The sequence below is a fragment of the Hylobates moloch genome, unplaced genomic scaffold (genome assembly GCF_009828535.3).
Source record: "Hylobates moloch isolate HMO894 unplaced genomic scaffold, HMol_V3 SCAFFOLD_3, whole genome shotgun sequence".
Taxonomy (NCBI): Eukaryota; Metazoa; Chordata; class Mammalia; order Primates; family Hylobatidae; genus Hylobates; species Hylobates moloch.
In genome coordinates this window covers 113651044-113674285 of record NW_026652278.1, presented here as the reverse complement: position 1 = coordinate 113674285, position 23242 = coordinate 113651044, and the positions used below count along the sequence as shown (strand labels likewise).

General features: G+C 38.7%; 2 protein-coding genes across 2 annotated transcripts; one reads left to right on the top strand and one right to left on the bottom strand.

Annotated features, from left to right (window-relative positions):
* Positions 1 to 82: 82 nt before the first annotated feature.
* CCNA2 (cyclin A2) lies at positions 83 to 6363 on the top strand. The gene is made up of 8 exons (XM_032146675.2): positions 83 to 295; positions 1086 to 1329; positions 2645 to 2757; positions 2967 to 3190; positions 4156 to 4363; positions 4814 to 4927; positions 5557 to 5690; positions 6050 to 6363. The coding sequence occupies exons 1-8, from the start codon at positions 83 to 85 to the stop codon at positions 6096 to 6098; spliced, it is 1299 nt and encodes a 432-aa protein (XP_032002566.1). The 3' UTR covers positions 6099 to 6363.
* Positions 6364 to 6835: 472 nt separating this feature from the next.
* EXOSC9 (exosome component 9) lies at positions 6836 to 22568 on the bottom strand. The gene is made up of 12 exons (XM_032146665.2): positions 22401 to 22568; positions 21969 to 22063; positions 21099 to 21218; positions 20875 to 20977; positions 19184 to 19321; positions 16052 to 16134; positions 13570 to 13702; positions 12014 to 12102; positions 10319 to 10465; positions 9651 to 9832; positions 7291 to 7369; positions 6836 to 6962 (listed from the first exon to the last, which is right to left on the bottom strand). Exons 1-12 carry the CDS (start codon positions 22464 to 22466, stop codon positions 6878 to 6880), a joined length of 1320 nt encoding a protein of 439 aa, XP_032002556.1. The 5' UTR covers positions 22467 to 22568; the 3' UTR covers positions 6836 to 6877.
* Between the last annotated feature and the right edge of the window lie 674 nt (positions 22569 to 23242).

Below are 23242 nucleotides of genomic sequence, written 5' to 3'. Positions count from 1 at the left end.
GTCGGTGCGAGTGGTCGGCTGGGCAGAGTGCACGCTGCTTGGCGCCGCAGGCTGATCCCGCCGTCCACTCCCGGGAGCAGTGATGTTGGGCAACTCGGCGCCGGGGCCTGCGACCCGCGAGGCGGGCTCGGCGCTGCTAGCATTGCAGCAGACGGCGCTCCAAGAGGACCAGGAGAATATCAACCCGGAAAAGGCAGCGCCCGTCCAGCAACCGCGGACCCGGGCCGCGCTGGCGGTTTTGAAGGCCGGGAACCCGCGGGGTCTAGCGCAGCAGCAGAGGCCGAAGACGAGACGGGTAAAGGGATGCGGGATATCTGCAAGAGGGTGGGTCGAGCAAGGTTTGGCATTGGCTTAGCAGGCAGGGAAGAGTGGCGAGAAGGCATGTCCTGGGCTTTTGGAAGGGGGCCAGGGTCTGGAGTGCACTTGGTGCTGGTGTGTGGGATGCCACAGTAGGAATTCTCCCATTATTAGCATCAGGACCCCGCCAACGCTGTGTGTATGCTGCCTGTCTGCTGTGTTTAGGGGGCATCTGCCTGTACATAATGGGGTCAAACCAAGCTCTAAAACGTGTAGTCTTCGCTCAGCTCCGCGCCTTTCTCTCCACTTTTAAACCCCAGGCACTGCTGTAGGACTCTGACCCGTATCCTCCTCACGGTTAAGAGATGAAAGAGATGACCTCTACTTTAGAAAAGGGTGTACGAAATACTTTGCTTTTGGCAAATTCCGCCATTTTAGCCGGATTTGCTCTGTTGCTCCACCCTCGGGCGACAGTGGTGAACCAACACTTTTTTTTGCCATGTCTTTCCTAAACTTGTCATGTATTGTCCTGCCACCCCACCCTTCTTGTGGCCCTGATTTGTTTTGCATAATTCCACCTAGTGTTATCTATTGATAGCCTTTGTGGGAATGCCTGTGACAAATGGGAACATCCCTTCTCTTTTGAATACTCAAACTCTTCTTTGTCCCAGAAAGTTTAATTCCTGATAGAGTATTTGGGAGAAAAAGCAAAGGCCAACACCCGTAAGAGAAAGAATGCAAAACTCTTATTTAGTAGGCTCAAAGCCAGTTATTAATTTTTTTCTTAGGTTGCACCCCTTAAGGATCTTCCTGTAAATGATGAGCATGTCACCGTGCCTCCTTGGAAAGCAAACAGTAAACAGCCTGCGTTCACCATTCATGTGGATGAAGCAGAAAAAGAGACTCAGAAGAAGCCAGCTGAATCTCAAAAAACAGAGCGTGAAGATGCCCTGGCTTTTAATTCAGCCATTAGTTTACCTGGACCCAGAAAACCATTGGTCCCTCTTGATTATCCAATGGATGGTAGTTTTGGTAAGTTTTAAGGAAAATCTGTATGGAATTACGGTAATTATAATTATTAGATGATATTAATGATTTGCATTTTAAGATGTCTTATGTAGTCATTTTGACTACAGTGAGTTAGGTTTAATGTAACAAGGCTTAGAAAGGATGTGACTTATCTCAGATCTCACAGCTAACACTTGACCTGGTGACATACTAAAAAGATCCTAATCCAGTGCTCTTTCAGGTTCACTGCCAGTCACATCAATCTAATTATAATTAGATCTTAAATGCTTATTTTAATCTGATCCCATAAATGTGTTCTTGGTTGGGAGAATAGATTTCAGTTTTATTTAACTCACTTCTTATATATCACTTAGAGAGTGCTATTTGAAGATGCAGTCTTAAATATTGTGATTACATAACATCTCTTCCAGTTTTATAATTTTGTTTCTATAAAACCAGTCTGGATTATCATCTGATACCAGAAAGTGACACTTTTCCTCCAAGTAAATAGTTGTACCATGGCTGTTTACCCTTACTCATATATTAAAGTAGCTGCTGTAAACAGCTCTTTGCAGTTTGTACTGTTTCTTTGCCCTAGGGATATTGAGTCACTGGACAGCTCACTAAATCCAATCTCATTTTAGTTTTAGTTGTATTGATTGTGAGGAAGGAGGGGTGAGCAGGAAAAGTCCTTTGGAAATTATAATTTGTGTGTTTTTATCAAAATTTTGCAGAAAATGTTTAATCTCAAGGTGATCTTTGAAGTGAGAGGAATAATGGATGATACTCTTTGCTTCAAAATAATTTATACTACAAAAAATAAATTATTTATAGTGTTAATCCATTTGCCCATAACAAACCTAATTTCTTAATAACACTTGTTAATGGAGGCCATTTAACTGATTCTAGCTATTGCCTACTTGGGCTTTATATATGTCAGACTCTGGGATCTGCAGTTTCTCTTAGGGCAAATCTTAGATATTATCTCAAAACTTGGATTTTAAGTGTTCTGTCCTAACAGAACCACCATGCCATTTGCTCCTTTCTGTTGTGGAAGATGGATACTTTAAGATAATACCTGATTCTCATTTTCCTGTTAGGGGCCTACCAATATGTTTCTTTTTTTCCCCCCTCATTAACTAAAATCATTCCAAAGCTCTATGTACAGAGATACTGAGACTAGGGTAAAATATTCTACATATTTTGTCATGAGAAGCTCTTTTTAGCTTGAAGAAATAAGTGCTTCGTTAATATGAGATTCCTTCCATGGCAGTCATTTTTAGCTATTAAACTAAATAGACAAACAATTAATTTAATCATATCTTTTGAATTGTCCCAGAGTCACCACATACTATGGACATGTCAATTGTATTAGAAGATGAAAAGCCAGTGAGTGTTAATGAAGTACCAGACTACCATGAGGATATTCACACATACCTTAGGGAAATGGAGGTAAAGGTTCTCTGAATCCAGTTTGTATAATGTATTTGTTAAATGTGGCTAAATGAAATTGAGAGGATAATGTTTAAATTTTTAAACTAATGAATTATTCTAATGCTACAGTTAAGTTTATAGCATGTAGCCTCTCTTAATGGTAAAATAATCTAATTGCAATTTTTACACTATAATAATTTTAACACTATAAATAATTTTCTCAATAGGTTAAATGTAAACCTAAAGTGGGTTACATGAAGAAACAGCCAGACATCACTAACAGTATGAGGGCTATCCTCGTGGACTGGTTAGTTGAAGTAGGAGAAGAATATAAACTACAGAATGAGACCCTTCATTTGGCTGTGAACTACATTGATAGGTTCCTTTCTTCCATGTCAGTGCTGAGAGGAAAGCTTCAGCTTGTGGGCACTGCTGCTATGCTGTTAGCCTCGTAAGTCTACCTTGGTTTGTTTAAAAGTGATCACGATCTTTTGTCTAGGGAAGAAATTGTTTTTTAATGGTGACCTTTTAACATACACCAGGCAGAGAGTCAGTGACTACTTTAGGGATGGCAGTGTGGTGGGGCTTGGGGCAGTGGAGGAGGATGAAACTGTGTTCGAATCTAGAACACTAATTTTCCCCCAACTGGATTCCTTGAACATGATATAGTATACTAGGTTACAAATTTTAAAACATTTTCCTTCCAATATTACTTTCTGGCATATAAGCAGTGTCTCTTTTATTAAGAAGTAAAGGCTGGGTGCGGTGGCTCATGTCTGTAATCCCAGCACTTTGGGAGGCCAAGGCAGGTGGATCACTTCAGGTCAGGAGTTCGAGACAAGCCTGGCCATCATGGCGATACCCCGCCTCTACTAAAAATACAAAAATTAGCTGGGCATGTTGACGCATGCCTGTAATCTCAGCTACTAGGGAGGCTGAGGCAGGAGAATCGCTTGAACCCCGGAGGTGGAGGTTGCAGTGAGCTAAGATTGCACCACTGCACTCTGGCCTGGGCGACAGAGCAAGACTCTGTCTCAAAAAAGAAAAGAAAAAAAAGAAAGAAAAACTAAATCTAAAAATGAAAACATGAAACATGTTTTCCTAAGACTTGTATTTCCTAAATTTTCAGGTACTTGGTGAACTCTGGCATTGTTCCCATCTTGAGAAGTCTCATGCCTTTCATTTACTTCCTTTGACTGAACTGGGGAAAATATCTCAAAAGTCCTTTATTGATTTGGACCTTTTAATTAGCAATTAGCTATCCAGTCTCTACTAGAAATGATGATCAAGTGTCTGGAAATGCAGTTGGTGTGGATTTTGGATTCATTCCATATTCTGCTAATGGGATTTCAGAATTGGGATAAGGAAGCTTGCTTCTCTTTTAGGACTGATTACTTAAAACTTTTTTCATTGTAGAAAGTTTGAAGAAATATACCCCCCAGAAGTAGCAGAGTTTGTGTACATTACAGATGATACCTACACCAAGAAACAAGTTCTGAGAATGGAGCATCTAGTTTTGAAAGTCCTTACTTTTGACTTAGCTGCTCCAACAGTACATCAGTTTCTTACCCAATACTTTCTGCATCAGCAACCTGCAAACTGCAAAGTTGAAAGTTTAGCAATGGTGAGTTAACTTTCATTTTGTTGAATGGCAATTCTTAGGTAATAATTAGGGGTAAGCCCTAATTCCTTTGTACAGGAACCTAGTTCCTTTGTACAGCAGTGGTGAAGACATTTAGTATTCAGAGGGAGATTAATGCTGCAGTATGGAAGAAAGCCTACTGCTGGCAAAAGATAATCTATCAGGAAAGCACTAGAAGCAGAGGTCTAAGGATGACATCTTGGGGATGGGTAGTCAGAAGAGTTGTTTTTTAAAAGTTAATAAAGGAGGGAAAATACAGGATGAGGATGGAACAGAACACTAAAATGATATGTTTAAAGATGAGGCTGTGAAATATTTTTTCTAGAGTTGCTACAGAGCCATTATCAAAGGTAGGAAAAAATTAATTAGAAGGCAGAGGTTTGACATTTGAATTCTAAATGCTCTTGTGATCATAAGTATTTTTTATTCCAGTTTTTGGGAGAATTAAGTTTGATAGATGCTGACCCATACCTAAAGTATTTGCCATCAGTTATTGCTGGAGCTGCCTTTCATTTAGCACTCTACACAGTCACGGGACAAAGCTGGGTATGTATTACGGTCTTCACACACCTATCTTGTGACTGAAATGCCTGTGCCAGATTAAATAATAATTGTCCTACAAAACTGAGGGTTGCCTAGATGTTCTTACTTGTAAAAACTTCAAATATATACAGTTGACCTTTGAAAAACACAGGTTTGAACTGTGTGAGTCCACTTACACATGGATTTTTTTCCAATCAAATGTGGACTGAAACTACAGTATTCAGGGGATTCACAACCCATATATATGGAAGGGTGAGGAGTGCAGGACTTGAATATGTAGATTTGGCTATATTTGGGAAGGGTCCTGGAACCAATCCCTCATGTACACTGAGGGATGATTATATACTGTTTAAGGCATGTTACCTGTTGAACAGTGTTTGTTAGGTAGTAAGCTTAGTTGTAACTTGGATTGAAAAGTGAGCTTTTTTAAAAGCATCTGACCTGTTGCTGGCAGAGAAAATAGTAAAAAATGGATCAAGAGATGGAATAATGGCCTGAGAAAACTAGTAGTTAGTTGGGAAAGTTAAAGATTAGTACTGGAATTTAACATAAGCTTAATGCCAACTATTTACTGTGTTTGGTGTCTGTTACTAAAAGCAAAACTCAGGGGTTCTCTATTCCTTTCTCTGTAGCCTGAATCATTAATACGAAAGACTGGATATACCCTGGAAAGTCTTAAGCCTTGTCTCATGGACCTTCACCAGACCTACCTCAAAGCACCACAGCATGCACAACAGTCAATAAGAGAAAAGTACAAACATTCAAAGTAAGAATTAACTTGGATATTGAAGCTTACTTTTCTAGATTATGGTTCAGAGATCTTTGACATTTTAACTTTATTCATGAATCTGCCATAGCCTCCTTGAGAAGCTGTTCTCTAAATTGGTTATGTGTTTGAAGAAGGTTGTAGTTCATGCTTTCTGCCCTGGGTCTGGAGGAGAAGAAAGAAGGAAGGGGGCATGCATGTGTGTTTCAGGGACCAGACAGTGTTTCTAAAACCATCAAGTCGGTCAGACAGAAATAGCATTTTTTAGTTCCCAATACATGAGTACAAACATTATTCCATGATCTCCTTTACCCAGTGAGTTTTTACTAAAAGTGCTTTTTGTTTTTTCCTACTTACAGGTATCATGGTGTTTCTCTCCTCAACCCACCAGAGACACTAAATCTGTAACAAACAATGAAAGACTGCCTTTGTTTTCTAAGATGTAAATCACTCAAAAAGTATATGGTGTACAGTTTTTAACTTAGGTTTTTAAAATCATTTCTGAATACAGAAGTTATGGCCAAGTACAAATTATGGTATCTATTACTTTTTAAATGGTTTTAATTTGTATATCTTTTGTATATGTATCTTAGATATTTGGCTAATTTTAAGTGGTTTTGTTGAAGTATTAATGATGCCAGCTGTTAGGATAATAAATTGATTTGGAAAACTTTGCAAGTCAAATTTAACTTCTTCAGGATTTCGCTTAGAAAAGTTTACTTGGTTTACTATATAATGGGAAGTGAAAAGCCTTCCTCTAAAATTAAAGTAGGTTTAGGAAAACAGACCCTCAAATTCTGACATTCATTTTCCTAAGCAACTGGATCAATTTACTGATTTGGGCATAATCTAAGCAGATCTGAATACAGTATTCAGAGATAGATAGATAGATAGATAGAGTAGAGATCCCCAGACTTTTTCGCTCTTTGTAAAACTGTTTAGGTTTTGCGAGGTAAACTCAACAGAGGTTGGGAACGGAAGAGGGTGGGAAGCTTATATGCAAATTAACAGACGAGAAATGCTCCAGAAGATTTATTATTTTAAAGCACAACATTAAAACCAAAAAACTATGTTTAAAATCCTGCTAGATTTTATAATGGATTTGTGAATAAAAAATACCCAGGGTTCTTAGAATGGAATAAATATCCCTTTTAATAGTTATATATACAAATATACAACTGTTAGCTTTAATTGGCAGCTCTCTTCTTTTTTCTTCTTTTCACTGGCTTTTTATTTGGTGCTTTTTCTTGTTTTGCACTGGTGGTCTGTGTTCTGTGAATAAAGCCAAGTAAGAATTTACTAAGAGTGTGCTTGTTAAGTTTTGGATTATTGAAATAAGAGGCATTTCTTAGTTTTCCAATAGGATATAAAATGTGTCAGCTATGAGTAAGACTGGCATCCAAAGAGTTTATATTATAGATTTAGGTCCTAATTTTTATAAATCACAAGGCAAAGAAATCACAGAACAGATGGATCCCTGATGAAAAAGGGATGTCTTTTTGTTTATAGTCATGTGGCAAGATGAGAGTAAAACCAGAGAGCAAACCTCTAGAAGTGTTGAGTATATGTATACATTTGAAATAAACCAGAAATTTGTTACCTTATTTTCTTTGGAGTCTTGTCTGGTTCCAAAATGATCATTTCTTCTTCTTCACTATCTGACAGTATTATGGGAGCATCTTTGTTTTTTTATTAAAAAAAAAAAAAAAGTTAAGCAATCTCTTGCAAAATTTATTTCTACATGAGTTTATTTCTATCAGATGTTCTAAAACTCTTATTTCTGGGGCTGGGCGTGGTGGCTCACACTTTTAATACCCACATTTTGGTAGGCTGAGGCAGGTGGATCACCTGAGGTCAGGAACTCGAGTCCAGTCTGGCCAACATGGTGAAACCCCATCTCTATTAAAAATAGAAAAATTAGCCAGGCATGGTGAGGCATGAGAATCACTTGAACCCAGGGAGGTGGAGGTTGCAGTGCCACTGCACTCCAGTCTGGGTGACAGAGCAAGACTCCATCCCAAAAAATAAATTAAAAATAAAACTCTGGTGGAGGCTTACTCTTCTCTTTAAATCAGCTTCTTAGAGCACTCTAGAACTCATCTGTAACATTTGTTTCTTTAAACTCTTATTTCCTACAGGTGCTTGAACGGTGTGACAATTTGGTACATGTCATAATAGAAAAGCTAGGGGGAAATCTATATAGCATCTTTTGTAGAGACAAGTGAATTGTTTGTGCTACTCTATTCCTCCAGAAATAGTTCCAGTTTACATTCCAAGAAATAAAAGAACCCATTTCCCATATACCTTTGGCATTGCTGGTGTTTTTAATACTGCCCAAAATACAGTAACAAAAAATGCAATGTCATTTTTCTTTGGATTTTATTTGTATTACTATCAGGGCTGACCATGAAAAATATTACTGGCCATTGTATACTTTGAGAACTGCTCCATGTATTTTGCCCATTTTTCTCCTGATCATTAGTTAATGATATACATAAAATGTGAATTAACCCATATCCATTATTTGTATTTTTAGTTTTCAATTAGTTTCTCCCTTTCTTCACATGCTTTAGGAAGGCTGTACCTGCTCCATTTTTCCAATTCTTAGGTCCACCTTCATTATATTCAGTTGAAAATATTATTCACTGTTAGAAGAATACACTAAACAAACATAAGAGGTATATGCAAGTGCAAGGATATTGTTAACAGTGGAAAAAATGGAAACAACTTACATCTTCAACAATACGAGAATTGTTAAACCAACTAGTTATATTCAATGCTATACAAGTCTATGCAGCATTAGCTTACATCACTGCACAGAGTAAATAAATACCTGGAACAAGTTCTGGGAGAATAATACCAAATAGAAGTAACCACTGGGAAATTTGAGTAAGGGTCCCAATCAATGGGAAATTTTTTCCTTACCTATTTACTTAAGTAAAAAAACAAAAAGCCCAAGCTCTGGTAATGTTCATAAGCAATACTTTCTCTCTTTGAAAACAGAAGTATCTGCATTACATTCCTACTAAACATATCACCTTCAATTTTCCCTGCCAGCCTAGCTCCCAGTTCCTTGTAGGATTTCTGTTCTTACCACGTAAGAAAATAAGTCATTCTAGTAGACCAGCAAGAATTTGCTTTTTTTTTAAAAGTAGAAATAAGCATACATAAAAACAACTTCTTCAGTTCTATGGCTTTCAGAATGCAAGAAACGTCTAGGACTACCAGTATTCTAGTCACTTATAGAATTTTTTTATGTTCTAATACTGCGATGTCTAGTATGGTAGCCACTAGCCACATGTGGCTGCTTAATTTTGTATTAAGTAAAATTTAAAATTCAGTTCTCAGTAACACAAGCCACATTTCAAGCATTCAATAGCCACGTGGGGCTAGTGGCTGCTATACCAGTGTAGATACTTAATGTTTCTATCATCATAGAAAGTTTTATTTAGACAGTATTATATGTTATGATATGGGATGGGCTGTTTGTTTCAGTCTAGAAACTACAAAAAAAAGACAGCACAGAGGAGTAAGATCTTCAAGAAACTCATTTCCTTAAAACCCACCCAAATACATACACACACAAAAAAATTTTTTTACTTAAAAATATCACTATCATTTTATGCCGAAGTGTACCACTACTCTACAAAGATATGCATATTCTTTTAGAAAGTAGCATTAGTATTGCAGTTAGCCACAATAATTTAGTTGAAATTTAAATCACAATATTTAGCCCCTCTAAAAATGCAATACTTACATCCCTATATATAACTACATATCTATATTCTCTCTATATAGTATCCTGTATGTTATCTAGTATACATCTTTATATAGCTAATATGCTATATATTACTATATATAGTGATAATATATACACTTATGCATTATTATATATATAACTATATGGTAATACTATATATGTAATATATAGTAATAAGTGTGCCATAAAATGTCACCTACCTTGGCTTCCAATATCAGAGACTTCTACTCCAGTGTCCATTTTTATACTATCAAGAATGATAGCTTCATCACCCCTGCCTTCATCATCTTCCTTCTCAGAGTCTTCAAGATCACCCCAGGAGTTTTCTACTCCCTCTCCAATTTGGGCAGTTCCAGGAGTCCATAGCACAGGTGTAGAAACACTTAACAAGTTAAGAAAACTGGGTAACAAAAACATTGTTATTTGATGGACTGCTGAAGATGAGAATGAAAGTTTTCTTCTTGTAAGACTGATTCAAGTGTGCCTCAAGTTCCTAGGGGAAAAAAAACTTAATATAGCTACACTATGGATGGCTGAACAATGAAGAAGAAAAAAAACTCAGGCAAGATTTTATGGATGCAATTAATAAGAAATGTGAAGAGACAGATTCTCAACATTTTAGTTATAGTACTAAATTAAATTGGTCCTTAAAACAAAATCTGTTTTTTCCAAGCTAACTGAAGAGAAGCTGAATGTTATACCATCAACAGAATATGACTCACATCTCTATCTTGTATTTTAAGTGTTTTCTCTAACAAACTAGTGTTTACAAAAACTAATTTCAGTATACACATCCTTCATATAGCCTAATATTATAATGCCAAGTGTTATGAATCTTGTTACTGCAAAAGCCACCAAATAAAGATACACTTCTGAAGGAGGTTCTGCTTCAGCAATGATTTCTTCTGCTTTTTCTTCTACATCCGAGGTATCAATAGGGGCCTTTTCCATTTTAAACGCTGTGATCCTTTGATTTGCTATAGACTCTGCAAAACCAAACTTTCCACCTTCTTTCCTGTATGTGGGGGTTTTTTTGGTAGGAAGGAAGGGGGAGGAAGGTAACAGATTGGATAGAAGACAGGAAGGGAAAAAAAACTATTATTTTATCCTTTGGTGGATGAAAAATATTGGAAGAGAGTTTATCTAACTTAACCTCACCAATTTATTATGCCTAACAACAATAAATAGTTAGCATAATCATTTATTAAACCATGTGCCAGACCATGTGCTAGGTGCTTAAAATATACTATTCTCTAACCCTCAAATCAGCCCTACCAGGTAGTGTTAATATCCCATATTATAGAAGAGGACACTGAAATGCTGGGTTATGTATCTTGCTTAAGATAGCACAGTAAGAGGTAGAGATGGAAATCAACCTGTTTCCTTCCATTAATTTGAGTTACTAGATTATTTTTATCCTAAGAAAATGTTAACTGCTAAAGAAAAATCTTATGTCTCCAGGCACGGTGGTTCACACCTGTAATCCTAATATTTTGGGAGGCCCGGGGGGTGGATCACCTGAGGTCAGGAGTTTGAGACCGGCCTGGCCAACACGGCGAAACCCCTCCCTACTAAAAATATAAAAATTAGCCGGGCATGGTGGTATGCATCTGTAATCTCAGCTATTTGGGAGGCTGAGGCAGGAGAATCACTTGAAGCCATGAGGCAGAGGCTACAGTGAGCTGGGATTGCACAAATGCACTATAGCCTAGGCGACAGAGTGAGACTTCATCTCAAAAAACAAAAATCTTACATGATTTTTCAATATAGGTTATATTTAAATTGCAGAAAATATAATAAATCCAATTTTCTAAAAACACACTAAGTCGTATACTCAATTGAGATTAACAAATAAGGAAAGATCAAGTGTGAAATTTATATGGTTGCCCTTGTTCAAGGAAGATCCTTAAGAGAAAAAAATATATTAAAAGACCATTTAGGGCCATTTCCTGTTCCCTGTGTTGTGTCTTGGAGTCTGGAGCAATGAAGGACCTCTTGCTCTTAGGCGGGTCTTTCCTCTTTATTGTTTTGGAATTCTGGACTTGACCCAGACTTAAATTCCCATCTGTGATGCATTTTGCAATAAGTGGGTTTGATGCCAACACTTTGAAAGATATCCCTCATAAAACAAAAGGACAAGAATCACCAGCTCCCACACAAAGTAAAAAACGTGAACCTAATTTTAGCAGTGTTAATAAGGAGCAACTATCCACAAGTCACTGCATCAATAATGCTTGTGTTGTAACATCCTCTCCTCCCTAAGGCACAGGAGCAAGTGACACATACTTGTCTGGGAACCAGATTCATTAATACTTTTATTGTATCCGTCCAAAGATGAGTAGCAATATCTGTTACCAGTTTCACTACCTTTTGGAGTTTTGGATAACATATCTATACCATGGTATTTACACTTTTTAATGAGTCAATTTTAAGTGAAACTGCCATTCTAACTTCGTATGTGAAATCAAGTTCATGCATAATAAAGCTTGCCTATACTAAAAAAAATAATAAAAATTTAAAAAATGAAAATAAAAGACCATTTAGTTCTGGAAAAGTTACTTACCTTACTTTTTGGTCATTCTCCAAAGCTTTCAATATTAGCTCTGTAATTTCTGCTACTTTCACACCAGCGATTTTACTGCATCTCAGAACCTATTTATAAAAGTGAATTCTGTTGTTTAAAGGCAATAAATGGTTTTCTCTAACGAAACTAAAACCATGAAATTTTTCTACCTTTATAATTTAAGCCTGACTTTTCCAAACATGAATACAATGTAAACACAGATTAAGGCAAGATGTGAAAGTTGTTTTAAGATATGTGAAGGACTATCACATTAAGGGAACAGACATAAAAACTTTCTTACACAACAGTATAAAAGATACCATGGAAGAGGCCACAGACACATACATGCTCCAGGATGCACTAATTTCCTTTCTCTGTGGGAAATCTGGATAGTACTTGTGATGCTGGTAAAGATGATGATGATACCAGAAACTAACATTTATTGCACACTTAATGTGTGCTAGACACTGTGCAATTTATCTATTTATATCCTTATAACAACAAGGTGTTGGCAATAACATCATTCCCTATTTTACAGATAAAGAAAGTGAGACCCAAAGATATAAAATCTTTTGCCCAAGATCAGCTAGTACGGGTGCAGAACTAGAATTCAAACTAAAGCAGCTTTTAATCACCTACACTGTATGCTATATGGAGATCTAGTTTCTAAAAGCTCCCATGTGAATCTGATATACAGCTGGGTTTCAGAACTACTGTCAATTGTAGTTCTAAAAGTAAAAGTAAAACTATCTTTTTACATAATGTCTACTATTGGATGTTTAAAAATTTTTATTTGCTTTTGAGACAGGATCTCATTCCGTAGCCCAGGCTAGAATGCAGTGACACGATCTCAGCTCACTCAACCTCCACCTCCTGGGCTCAAGCAATCCTCCCACCTCAGCCTCCCAAGTGGCCGGGACCACAGGCATGCACCACCAAGCTCGGCTAATATTTATTTATTTATTTTATTTTTTATTTTTCCGGCAGAATTTTGCTCGTTGCCCAGACTGGAGTGCAATGGCATGATCTCAGCTCACTGCAACCTCTGCCTCCCAGATTCAAGCGATTCTCCTGCCTCAGCCTCCGAAGTAGCTGGGATTACAGGCATGCGCCAGCCACCACACCCAGCTAATTTTGTATTTTTAGTAGAGATGGGTTTCCCCATGTTGGCCAGGCTGGTTTTGAACTCCTGACCTCAAGTGATCCACCAGCCATGGTCTCCCAAAGTGCTGGGATTACAGGCGTGAGCCGACATGCCTAGCCACTTTTTTTTTTTTAAAAAAAGGGATATAAATCTTTTTCTTCACTAGACCCTGCTTCTAGATGGAACGGTCAGACTCTAGCAGGCCAGACATGGGAGCACCAAGGTAGGAAGGAGGAGGATACCTCATAGCCACCAGTCAACAGAATGTATTTAATAGTGACAGTACTGAAACCACATTCTAACACATCCTAGAATCAATCACTGGAAGTATCCCCATTGGATTTTTGTTAAAAGAAAAAGCATCTAAAGAGAAGCAACCTATTATTAATGGGACATTAATCAAAGCACTAACTTGATCTTTTAGTAGCATTATCCCACCACTGGACTGGATAGTACAAATCTCTCGATGTTTGTTCATGGCAATCACCAGCAAGCCATCCATCACACGTTCTTCTCGTTCATTGGGATCCACCAATAAATATGTTCTGAAATGAATGTTAAACGGACCTGAATAAATCTGAGACTGAATGCTTACCATCTTCTGGGTAACGAATTTTTAAAAGATGGCATCAATAAAGTCAACAGAGAATAAAGGTCTGAGCCTATGGATTTGGGTCACTGAAATGGGGAAAGAGACAAGAAAATTATTGTGTTTATGAACACAAATGGATGCTAAGTGGGTATCTCTAGTTATTACAATGAAATCACATTAAGTTCAGGTTGGATTTACTTAAATGATATATAATCTAAACCTAATGCTATCTCTTTGATTAAATGACTTCTGGCTCATTAATAAAAACTTAGATAATGTTAATTTGGTTAACCCTAAAGTTGCCCTAATGTCCTGTACTCCAAAGTTCTACTGCGTTCTGCTAATGGCTCATGAAAAAAATACTGTCTATTTCTGCACTGTCCGGTACATTCGCCAATAGTCACCTGTGGTTACTGAGCCCTTGAAATGTAATCAGAATATGTAAAATAGTGGATTTCAGAGACTTAATGGAAACAAAAGAATGTAGACTATCTCATGAGTAATTATCAAAATACTGATTATTTCATTAATCATTTTATTTCATTAACATGAAAACATATTAAAATATATAAAAATTAATTTTACCTTTTTAATGTGACTACTGGAAAATTTTAAATTACACATATGAGGCCAGGCATGGTGGCTCATGCTTGTAATCCCAGCACTTTGGGAGGTCAAGACTGCAGGATCACTTGAACTCATGAGTTTGGGACCAGCCTGGGCAACAAAGGGAGACCCTGTCTCTACAAAAAAAAATTTTTTTAATTAGCTGGGTATGCCACACACCTATAGTTTCAGCTACTTGGAAGGTTGAGGTGGGAGGATCACTTGAGCTCAGAAGTTGGAGGCTGCAGTGAGCTATAATCACACCACTGCACTGCAGCCTGGGTGAGAGTGAGACCCTGTCACAAAAAAATAAAAAAAAATTTAAAAAGTAACAAAGCCTGCGCATGGTGGCTCAGGCCTACAATCCCAGCACTTTGGGAGGTGGAGATGGGCGGATCACTTGAGCCCAGGAGCTTCAGACCATCCTGGGCAACATAGTGAAATCCCATCTCTACAAAAAATAAAGAAATTAGCTGGGCATGGTGTGCACCTGTGGTCCCAGCTACTCAGGAGGCTGAGGCAGGAGAATCACTTGAGCCTGAGAGGTTGAGGCTGCAATAAAACATGCTCACGCCACTGCACTCAAGCCTGGGTGACAGAGGGAGACCTTGTCTTTAAAAAAAAAAAAAAAAGAAAAGAAAAGAAAAAGAAACAGCCAGGCATGGTGGCTCATCCCTGTAATCCAGCATTTTGGGAGGCTGAGGTAGCTAGATCACTTTTGAACTCAGGAGTTCCAGACCAGCCTGGGCAATATGGCAAAACCTCTTTTTTACAAAAAAATACAAAAATTAGCGAGGCATGGTGGTGCATGCCTGTAGTCTCAACTACTCGGAAGGCTGAGGCTGAAGAATTGCTTGAGCCCAGAAAGCAGAGGTTGTAATGAGCAAAAATCGCACTGCTGTACTCCAACTTGGGCAACAAAGCCAGACCTCATCTCAAAAAAAAAAAAAAGGAAAATAAGAAAATTATATATATGGTTCACATTTTATTTCTACTGGACAATGCTGGCCCATTTTCCTCTGATAAAACTCTACACTTACAGTCACTAAAACTTGAAAGTTTTTCTCTAGTCCTTGTGCACAACACTGTGTGAAATATTTTTATCTTCCCTTGTTTCTAAAGGAATTTAAGGCTCAAGTTTTCATCTGAAAGCACCATTAAATGGACCTGAAAAACTCCAAGTTTTCTGCCACAGGAGGATTTAGCAGTTAAGTAAAGAAAATGCTGGAAAACTGAAGAACATCGGATTTTTTTCTTCCAGTTTGTGAACCATCCCCCCTTGTAACCAACTCCTAGAACTACTCCATCTAATATGCTCCAAAGTTCCCCATCTTCCAGTAACCCACAGTAATTCTCACCCCACTGTCCCAAATTAGAGCCTAGCATGTAATTCTCTTAACCCCTGTACATCCTTAGGAAACATAAAACACTACCATGCCATAGTAAATTCCTAAATTTGTAAGTATGCCATGAAAAGAAAAATGTTGGGAAGTATCTTCATCATAGTGTAAGAGTTTTGTTACTTCTATTGAGAAAGCTCTTTGCCAACTAATGCCCTTACAAAGAAAGAAAGGAAATATAAGGTGCTTTCATATTAAGGGAAGTGTTTGTTTAATATTAACATGACATACTTGAGTAGAGCAATAAAATTCCTAGCTGCATTTGTAATTTTGGCCCATAATAAGGCGAGGCTTACCCTTGCTGGAAAAAGGCAAAACTGACACAAATGGGCATGTGGTGGATACTTAACGGTACAGGATCACGCTCTTCAGGTGTATACTGTTTCAAAAGAAATGTTTAATAATTACAGTCACTAAGTTACGAACATCCAAAAAAATCATCTTGCACATCAAATACTAAAAAATGAAGTTCCTTTATTCCTTTGAGTACCCAAATAACTTCTTTTATATTAATAATTACCAGATTTTGCCACTCATGTTCCTCAAACTGTACAACTTTTTCAAAAAGCTTTTTCAAAAATTTACTGACACATAATTTACATCCCATAAAATCCACTCTTTTTTTTTGGAGACGAAGTTTCACTCTTGTTGCCCAGGCTGGAGTGCAATGGCGCGATCTCAGCTCACTGCAACCTCCGCCTCCTGGGCTCATGCGATTGTCCTGTGTCAGCCTCCCGAGTAGCTGGGATTACAGGCATGTGCCACCACGCCCGGCTAATTTTGTATTTTTAGTAGAGATGGGGTTTCTCCATGTTGGTCAGGCTGGTCTCGAACTCCCGACCTTAGGTGATCTACCCACCTTGGCCTCCCAACGTGCTGGAATTACAGGTGTGAGCCACCACGCCCAGCCAAAATCCACTCATTTTAAGTATATGATTCAATTTTTAGTAAATGTATAGTTATGGATACATTTACGGACCCATCACCACAATCTAGTTTTTCTTTTTTTTTGAGACGGAGTCTCACTCTGTCGCCCAGGCTGGAGTGCAGTGGCGCAATCTCAGCTCACTGCAAGCTCCGCTTCCCAGGTTCACACCATTCTCCTGCCTCAGCCTCTCTGAGTAGCTGGGACTACAGGCGCCTGCCACCATGCCCGGCTAATTTTTTGTATTTTCAGTAGAGACGGGGTTTCACCGTGGTCTCAATCTCCTGACCTCGTGATCCGCCCGCCTCAGCCTCCCAAAGTGCTGGGATTACAAGCGTGAGCTACCGCGCCCGGCCCACAATCTAGTTTTTCAACATTTCCATTACTCCCCAAAATGCCTTTGAATCTGTCTGTAGTCTGTAGGAGTCTGGTGTACTCCCACCCTAGCCCCAAGGAATCACTGATCTATCTTATTTCTGTCTCTATAAATCTGACTTTCTGAGCATTCTACATAAATGGAAAAAAAAATTGTAATGTTTTGCACCTGGCTTCTTTCAACTTAGCATGTTTCATGCACCTTGCAGCATTTATCAGTAGTTCTTTTCATTACTGAACAGTATTCCATTATTTGTATGATGACATTTTGTTTATCTATTCACCAGCTGGACATTTGGATTGTTTCCAGTTTCTGGCTAATAAATGATGCTATGAACATTTGAATTCAAGTCTCTGAACATAATAAGCTCTTATTCCTCCTGTAGATTCTTAGGCATGGAATTGCTGGAATTTTTTTTTTTTCTAATTTTAAGCCATTGCAATTTGTTTTATTATAAGGTCGGCTGGGGTAGGCGGCTCACGTCTGTAATCCCAGCACTTTGGAAGGCCGATGTGGGCGAGGTTGGGAGTTCGAGACCAGCCTGACCAACATGGAGAAACCCTTTGTAAAAATACAAAATTAGCCAGGCGTGGTTGCACATGCCTGTAATCGCAGCTACTTGGGAGGCTGAGGCAGGAGAATCGCTTGAACCCGGGAGGCGGTGGCTGCAGTGAGCCAAGATCACGCCATTGTACTCCAGCCTGGGCAACAGGGGTGAAACTTTGTCTCAAAAGAAAAAAAAAAATTACGAGGTCAAACCTGCTGAAAGATGTACATATAAGAGAGTGTTTTCAGCTGGGCATGATGACTCATGCCTGTAATCCCAACACTTTGGGAGGCCGAGGTGGGAGGATCACTTGAGCCCAGGAGTTCGAGACCAGCCTGGGCAATTTGGTGAAACCGTATCTCTACAAAAGATACAAAAAATTAGTCAAGCGGGTGGCACATACCTGTAGTCCCCGCTACTCAGGAGACTGAGGTGGGAGGATTGCTTAAGTCCAGGAGGCAGAGGTTACAGTGAGCCGAGATCACGCCACTGCACCCCAGCCTGGACAATGGAGTGAGACCTAGTCTCAAAAAAAAAAAAAAAAAAAAGAGTATTTTCTTCTATTGCTATTTTTCTGAATATAGAATGCTGTCTACACTTAAAACTTAAGCTGCCAAACTTTTCCAACATGGCTGTACCATTTTACATTCCCACTAGCAATAACACCACAGTATTCTTTAATTGATTTTTCAAGTGTAGTAATCGCTTTCTGCTTTTTTTCACTTCCTTATATAAACTCCCTCCTCTAAAAGAATATTATCTCTACTGTTAATATTATCTCTACTGTTATTTCTCACTTTTTAATGGTTCTGCTTCAGTCTACTGCCTAAAATCAAAATTATGAATCATTGCTTAGAAAATCTGGGCATCTGATGTATCTTTTTGCAACTTCAGGATTCAAACTACAACTATAGTGCACTTTCATTATTCTAGCATGTAATTTATATAATCAAAACTGACATACTCAGAACAAAAGATAAAGACAACGTAGGTCAATGGTTTTCAAAATGTGCTCCCTGGACCAGCAACATCAGTATTACCTAAGAACTCAAAGTTAGAAGTACAAAATCTTAAGTCCTAGCCCTGTTTTACTTTGGGAGTAGAGTCTGGCAATATGTTTTAACAAGCCCTCCACGTATTTCTGATGGACTTTTGTCATCTCTTTGCCTAATAAACAAAAGTCCTGGAGACAAATATGAACCTGCTGATTCCTCAGTGCTTTTCAGCTATTGCATGCCTCCTGCAGGTAAGCATCTCACTGTGCTGAGATTCACATATTTTTCACACATATGGCCCCTAAACGTAAGTCAACCACTTCATCTAATGTTCAATTCAAAAGTCATCTAATTCTATTCTGGAAAACCAGGCTAGGGTATGTTCTTACTGACAAATGTTTCAATAGAGGAACTGTTAAGAGATTTCCAGGGCAATTTTGACCATATGCAGTTTTAGTCTTACAAATTTTTAGAACCTACCCAATTGCCATCTACAACATAACTTCACTAAAAACAAGTTGCCTGCACATTTAGGACCCTCCTCATTCATTCATATCAAGGATCCTGGTTCACATACGAGCTTACCAGTGTTACTTCATCTCCTTGGACAGAGACATCAGGTCTTCGGAAGTGACATAAGGCCACGATTGCAGCAATGCTGGCAGCATCAATAATATTTCCATCATGATTTAATAAATGTAGGTCTACACGTATTTGCCAAACCTGATAGTGAATTTAAAATAAAAATAAATCCTAACTGATTACAACCGGTGGCTATTTATCAGGAAAAGTAACATTTGTACAAATTATTGTTTCTTGCTGTTAAAACATGCAGTTACTCCTTCTACTTTGTCAACAAAAAATATATTTTAGAAAATTTAAGCCAAACATCTGAAATACTATGTGAGTCATTTAACAACAGAACACATAGTTTAAATAAATAGAACCACTCTAACATGTAACACTAAGATTTTCCTAACCTCAAATCTAATTACATTTTTATCATGTCTGTTAAAAACCACAAACTCTAGGCCAGGCACAGTGGCTTATACCTGTAATCCCAGCATTTTGGGAGGTCAAGGTGGCAGAATTGCTTGAGCCTAGGAGTTCGAGACCAGCCTGGGCAACACAGCAAGACCCTATCTCTACCAAAAAAAAAAAAAAAAAAAAAAAGTTTTTTTGTTAGCTGGGTGGAGTGGCATGCACCTATAGTCCTAGCTATTCGGGAGGCTAAGGAGAGAGGATCTCTTGAGCCCAGGAGTTTAAGATTACAGTAAGCTATAATGACACCACTGTACTCCTGCCGGGATGAGAGTGTCACCCTGACTCTCAGAGAAAATAATGAAATTTTTCAAAAATTAAAAAAAAATTAAACTTTTAGGTTTTGTGATATTTTTAATAATCTTACAGGTAATGCAAATAGGAAGTATTATACTTAGGTATGGAATATGGAAAGCTAAATGACTTCTCTGGGATAAAAATGCTTGTCAAAATACCCTAATCAAGAATCAAATTCTGGCCAGGCACAGTAGCTCACGCCTGTAATCCCAGCACTTTGGGAGGCCAAGGCAGGTGTATCACTTGAGGTCTGGAGTTCAAGATCAGCCTGCTGGTGAAACCCTGTCTCTACTAAAAATACAAAAATTAGCCGGGCGTGGTGGCAGGCGCCTGTAGTTCCAGCTGCTTGGAAAGCTGACTGGGAGAATCGCTTGAACAGCGGGGGCAGAGGTTAAAGTGAGCTGAGATTGCACCACTGCACTCCAGCCTGAGCAACAGAGGGAGACTCTGTCTCAAAAAAAAAAAAAGAATAAAATTCTAATATCCTAATGCAGCACAATTTGTTGGGATTAAGATTTTCAAAGTTATCCCTGCCACTGACATGGTGTGGCCCTGTGTAAATCGATAAACCTATCCAAATGAAGGATTTCATCTGTTCTTGAGTTCTGCATGAAAAAGGAAAACTACCTGCTTCTACGAACTCATGTAGAAAACATAAGATGAGAGATTATATGAAAAAGCCACAAGTTCTTTGAACAAAATATTTTTACACAAAAATCTAAGTTGCTATTTTCACCCTTTTAAGATAATGCTTTTTGTCCCTTCAGAGAGAGAGAGGTAGCACAAAGTTCTAAGGGTATCACTCAAGAACATCTGAAGTGAACCAGTACAAAACTGAGTTACAGTTAACTAACGTCCTGAGAATAAAAGCATAGATACCAAGATCCATGATCGACAGTGTTCATCCTAAGATTAAGAATTATGGGCATATTCCCCACCTTTTCACCAGCAACAACACAGAGAGATTCAGTGTCTATACACTTCGAATTTCTTAGACATCTTTCCAAGAGTCGATTCAACTTCACCAAGAGATCTGACTGCCTATAATAAGAAAATAGGAATGGGCTAATGTCATGAAATATAACCCCAGGTATTAAAACAAAAGCTCACTGCTGTTAGGTTCTCCTACGACTAAAGCAGCTTAAGAAAAAGATTTAAATACCTGCCAGGTTCGAAAGCTGGAGCGGCCATCTGAGAGAGTTCAAGGTTAAAAAAAAGAATGCCTTCTGTTGCCCGATTGAGTTTTGGAGACACAAGTTCACAGGAAACCTGTCCAAGAACTCTGCAAAGATAAAGTTACAAAGTATTAACTAAATAGACTCTCCTTCCAAAACAAAAAACTGAAACAGATAACAAGTTTCAATCTTAATGTGAATAATATCATACTCAGCCAAATAAATCATAGGAGGTAAAAATACATAAAGTATAATATACACAGAAATAAAACATAAATTGGTACAACTAAAAACACGACAGAAAAAACACCTCTCTTCCTATTGCAATGTTTACTACTCCACAGATTGTTCTAAAAAATCAAGTGACCTTTACCTCTAAAGCAAGTATTTATTGATACAAGATGGCATGAAAACTTGAGATTTCTTAAGGGTTTTCACATGGCATAGTTCACCACCATTATGTGACCAAATAGCCTCACAACTTTCAAACGAATATATGAAAACCTAATTTTCATGTCACTCAGGAAAAAGCAAGCAGGATGTACACTTAATGACAAGATGCTCAAGATCTCTACATTAGTGTGAGAAACAAATTCGATATGATCACTACTGGTTGTCTATACGATTTACAGAAGTCAGAAAGAACTATGTGATACGTGACAGAAAATACGTTTATGATTAAAAAGTTCAAGTGTGATCACAAAATCAAAAAATCTTGCATAAAAAAATACTTATTTTTGTCAGCTAAACAAACAATACTGTCCAGACTTCTTAGCTGCTTTATAAACAACCGAGTCAATAAGGTCTTTTTTCAAACTTCTCCCTTCTGAATGTGTATCTCATTTAAATTCTGTTACCTTGTTTTTCCAAGTTCCACAATGCAGCATCCGTAATCTGTTCCAAATGAGATCCTGATGTTCCTATAATCATAGGTTTGTCTGCCATCCAGCCGCTGTAAGCACAAATTCATTCATTAATTTATTCCTTCAACAAGTATTTCTTAAGCAACTACTTTTTGTCTGGCCCTGGGCTAAGCACTTGGGGGAAAGTGGAATCCTAACCACCCCGCCCATACAAGGAAAGTTGAAACTACTGCATGGACAACTGCTGGGGTGACTGGAGCCTTGAAAAGAACCTGTCGAAAAAAAATAAATAAAGCCTGAGGGATGGGGTGAACGTGCCGGCCGTTCCCCTAGTGGCTCCCCGGGCCCAGGCGGGCCAGCTATGAGTCCACACCTTGAGACCCGAGCGCCCACGCAGTGCGCAATTCTGCGGGCACCAAACCATACCTTCTTCTCTTCGATGGCACGGAGTAGGAAGCGGCGTTCGCAGTTTGAGAGCGGCGTTTCCTTCATGGTGTTGGGTCACCGGCCCCACAGTCACCAGAATCGGCGGGAAAAACGGAACGCGACTTTTCCTTGCGCGCCGCTGCTCGTCCCGAGGCGCAGGAAAATTACGTCATCAAGGCGCGGCGGCAGAAAATGGGAAATGGCTTGGGTTGTCGCTACTGCGCAGACTCAAAGCGTGATTGGGGCAGGCCCACGGGCTGCGAGAAGCCATTGCGGCTTTGGGAGGCCGTTTCTGAACGTGAAGTTCCGTTTTTTTTCTCATGAAGTGTGGAGGAGAAAAGGATACTTAAAATAACCATGAGAGTGATAGAAATTAATATCGGTAGACCGCTCTCACACTTCACCCTTTGCTCAGTCCTGTCGCGGTGTGGAGACTAGACAGATACTATTGCAATTTCACAGATGAGTTGACATTGGCCCCTAGAAAGCCGCAGATGCAGGATTTGGAGCAGATTAAATGAACAAACACTGGAATGAGGCGGCATAAGGGTTGGGGGAGAAAGTTAAGTTGGTGAAATGGGATGTTTTTGTGGCCAAAGGTGAAATCTTGTGGGATCTGAGAAGTTGATGAGAATGGAAAATGTTCGCACGTAGTAACTAATGATGTTACTACTACTGTGGACTGAAGCTAAATGTACCGTTTATTTCTTACCCACTCTCCAGTTATTTTAAGTCGATAGACTTTTTTTTTACGGTCACAGAGAAGCCTTAGCGGGGCCATGCTGCCAACCACTCAGCTTTTTTGGAGAGGCAGTATCAAATAGTAGTTTTAAAAAGTGTTC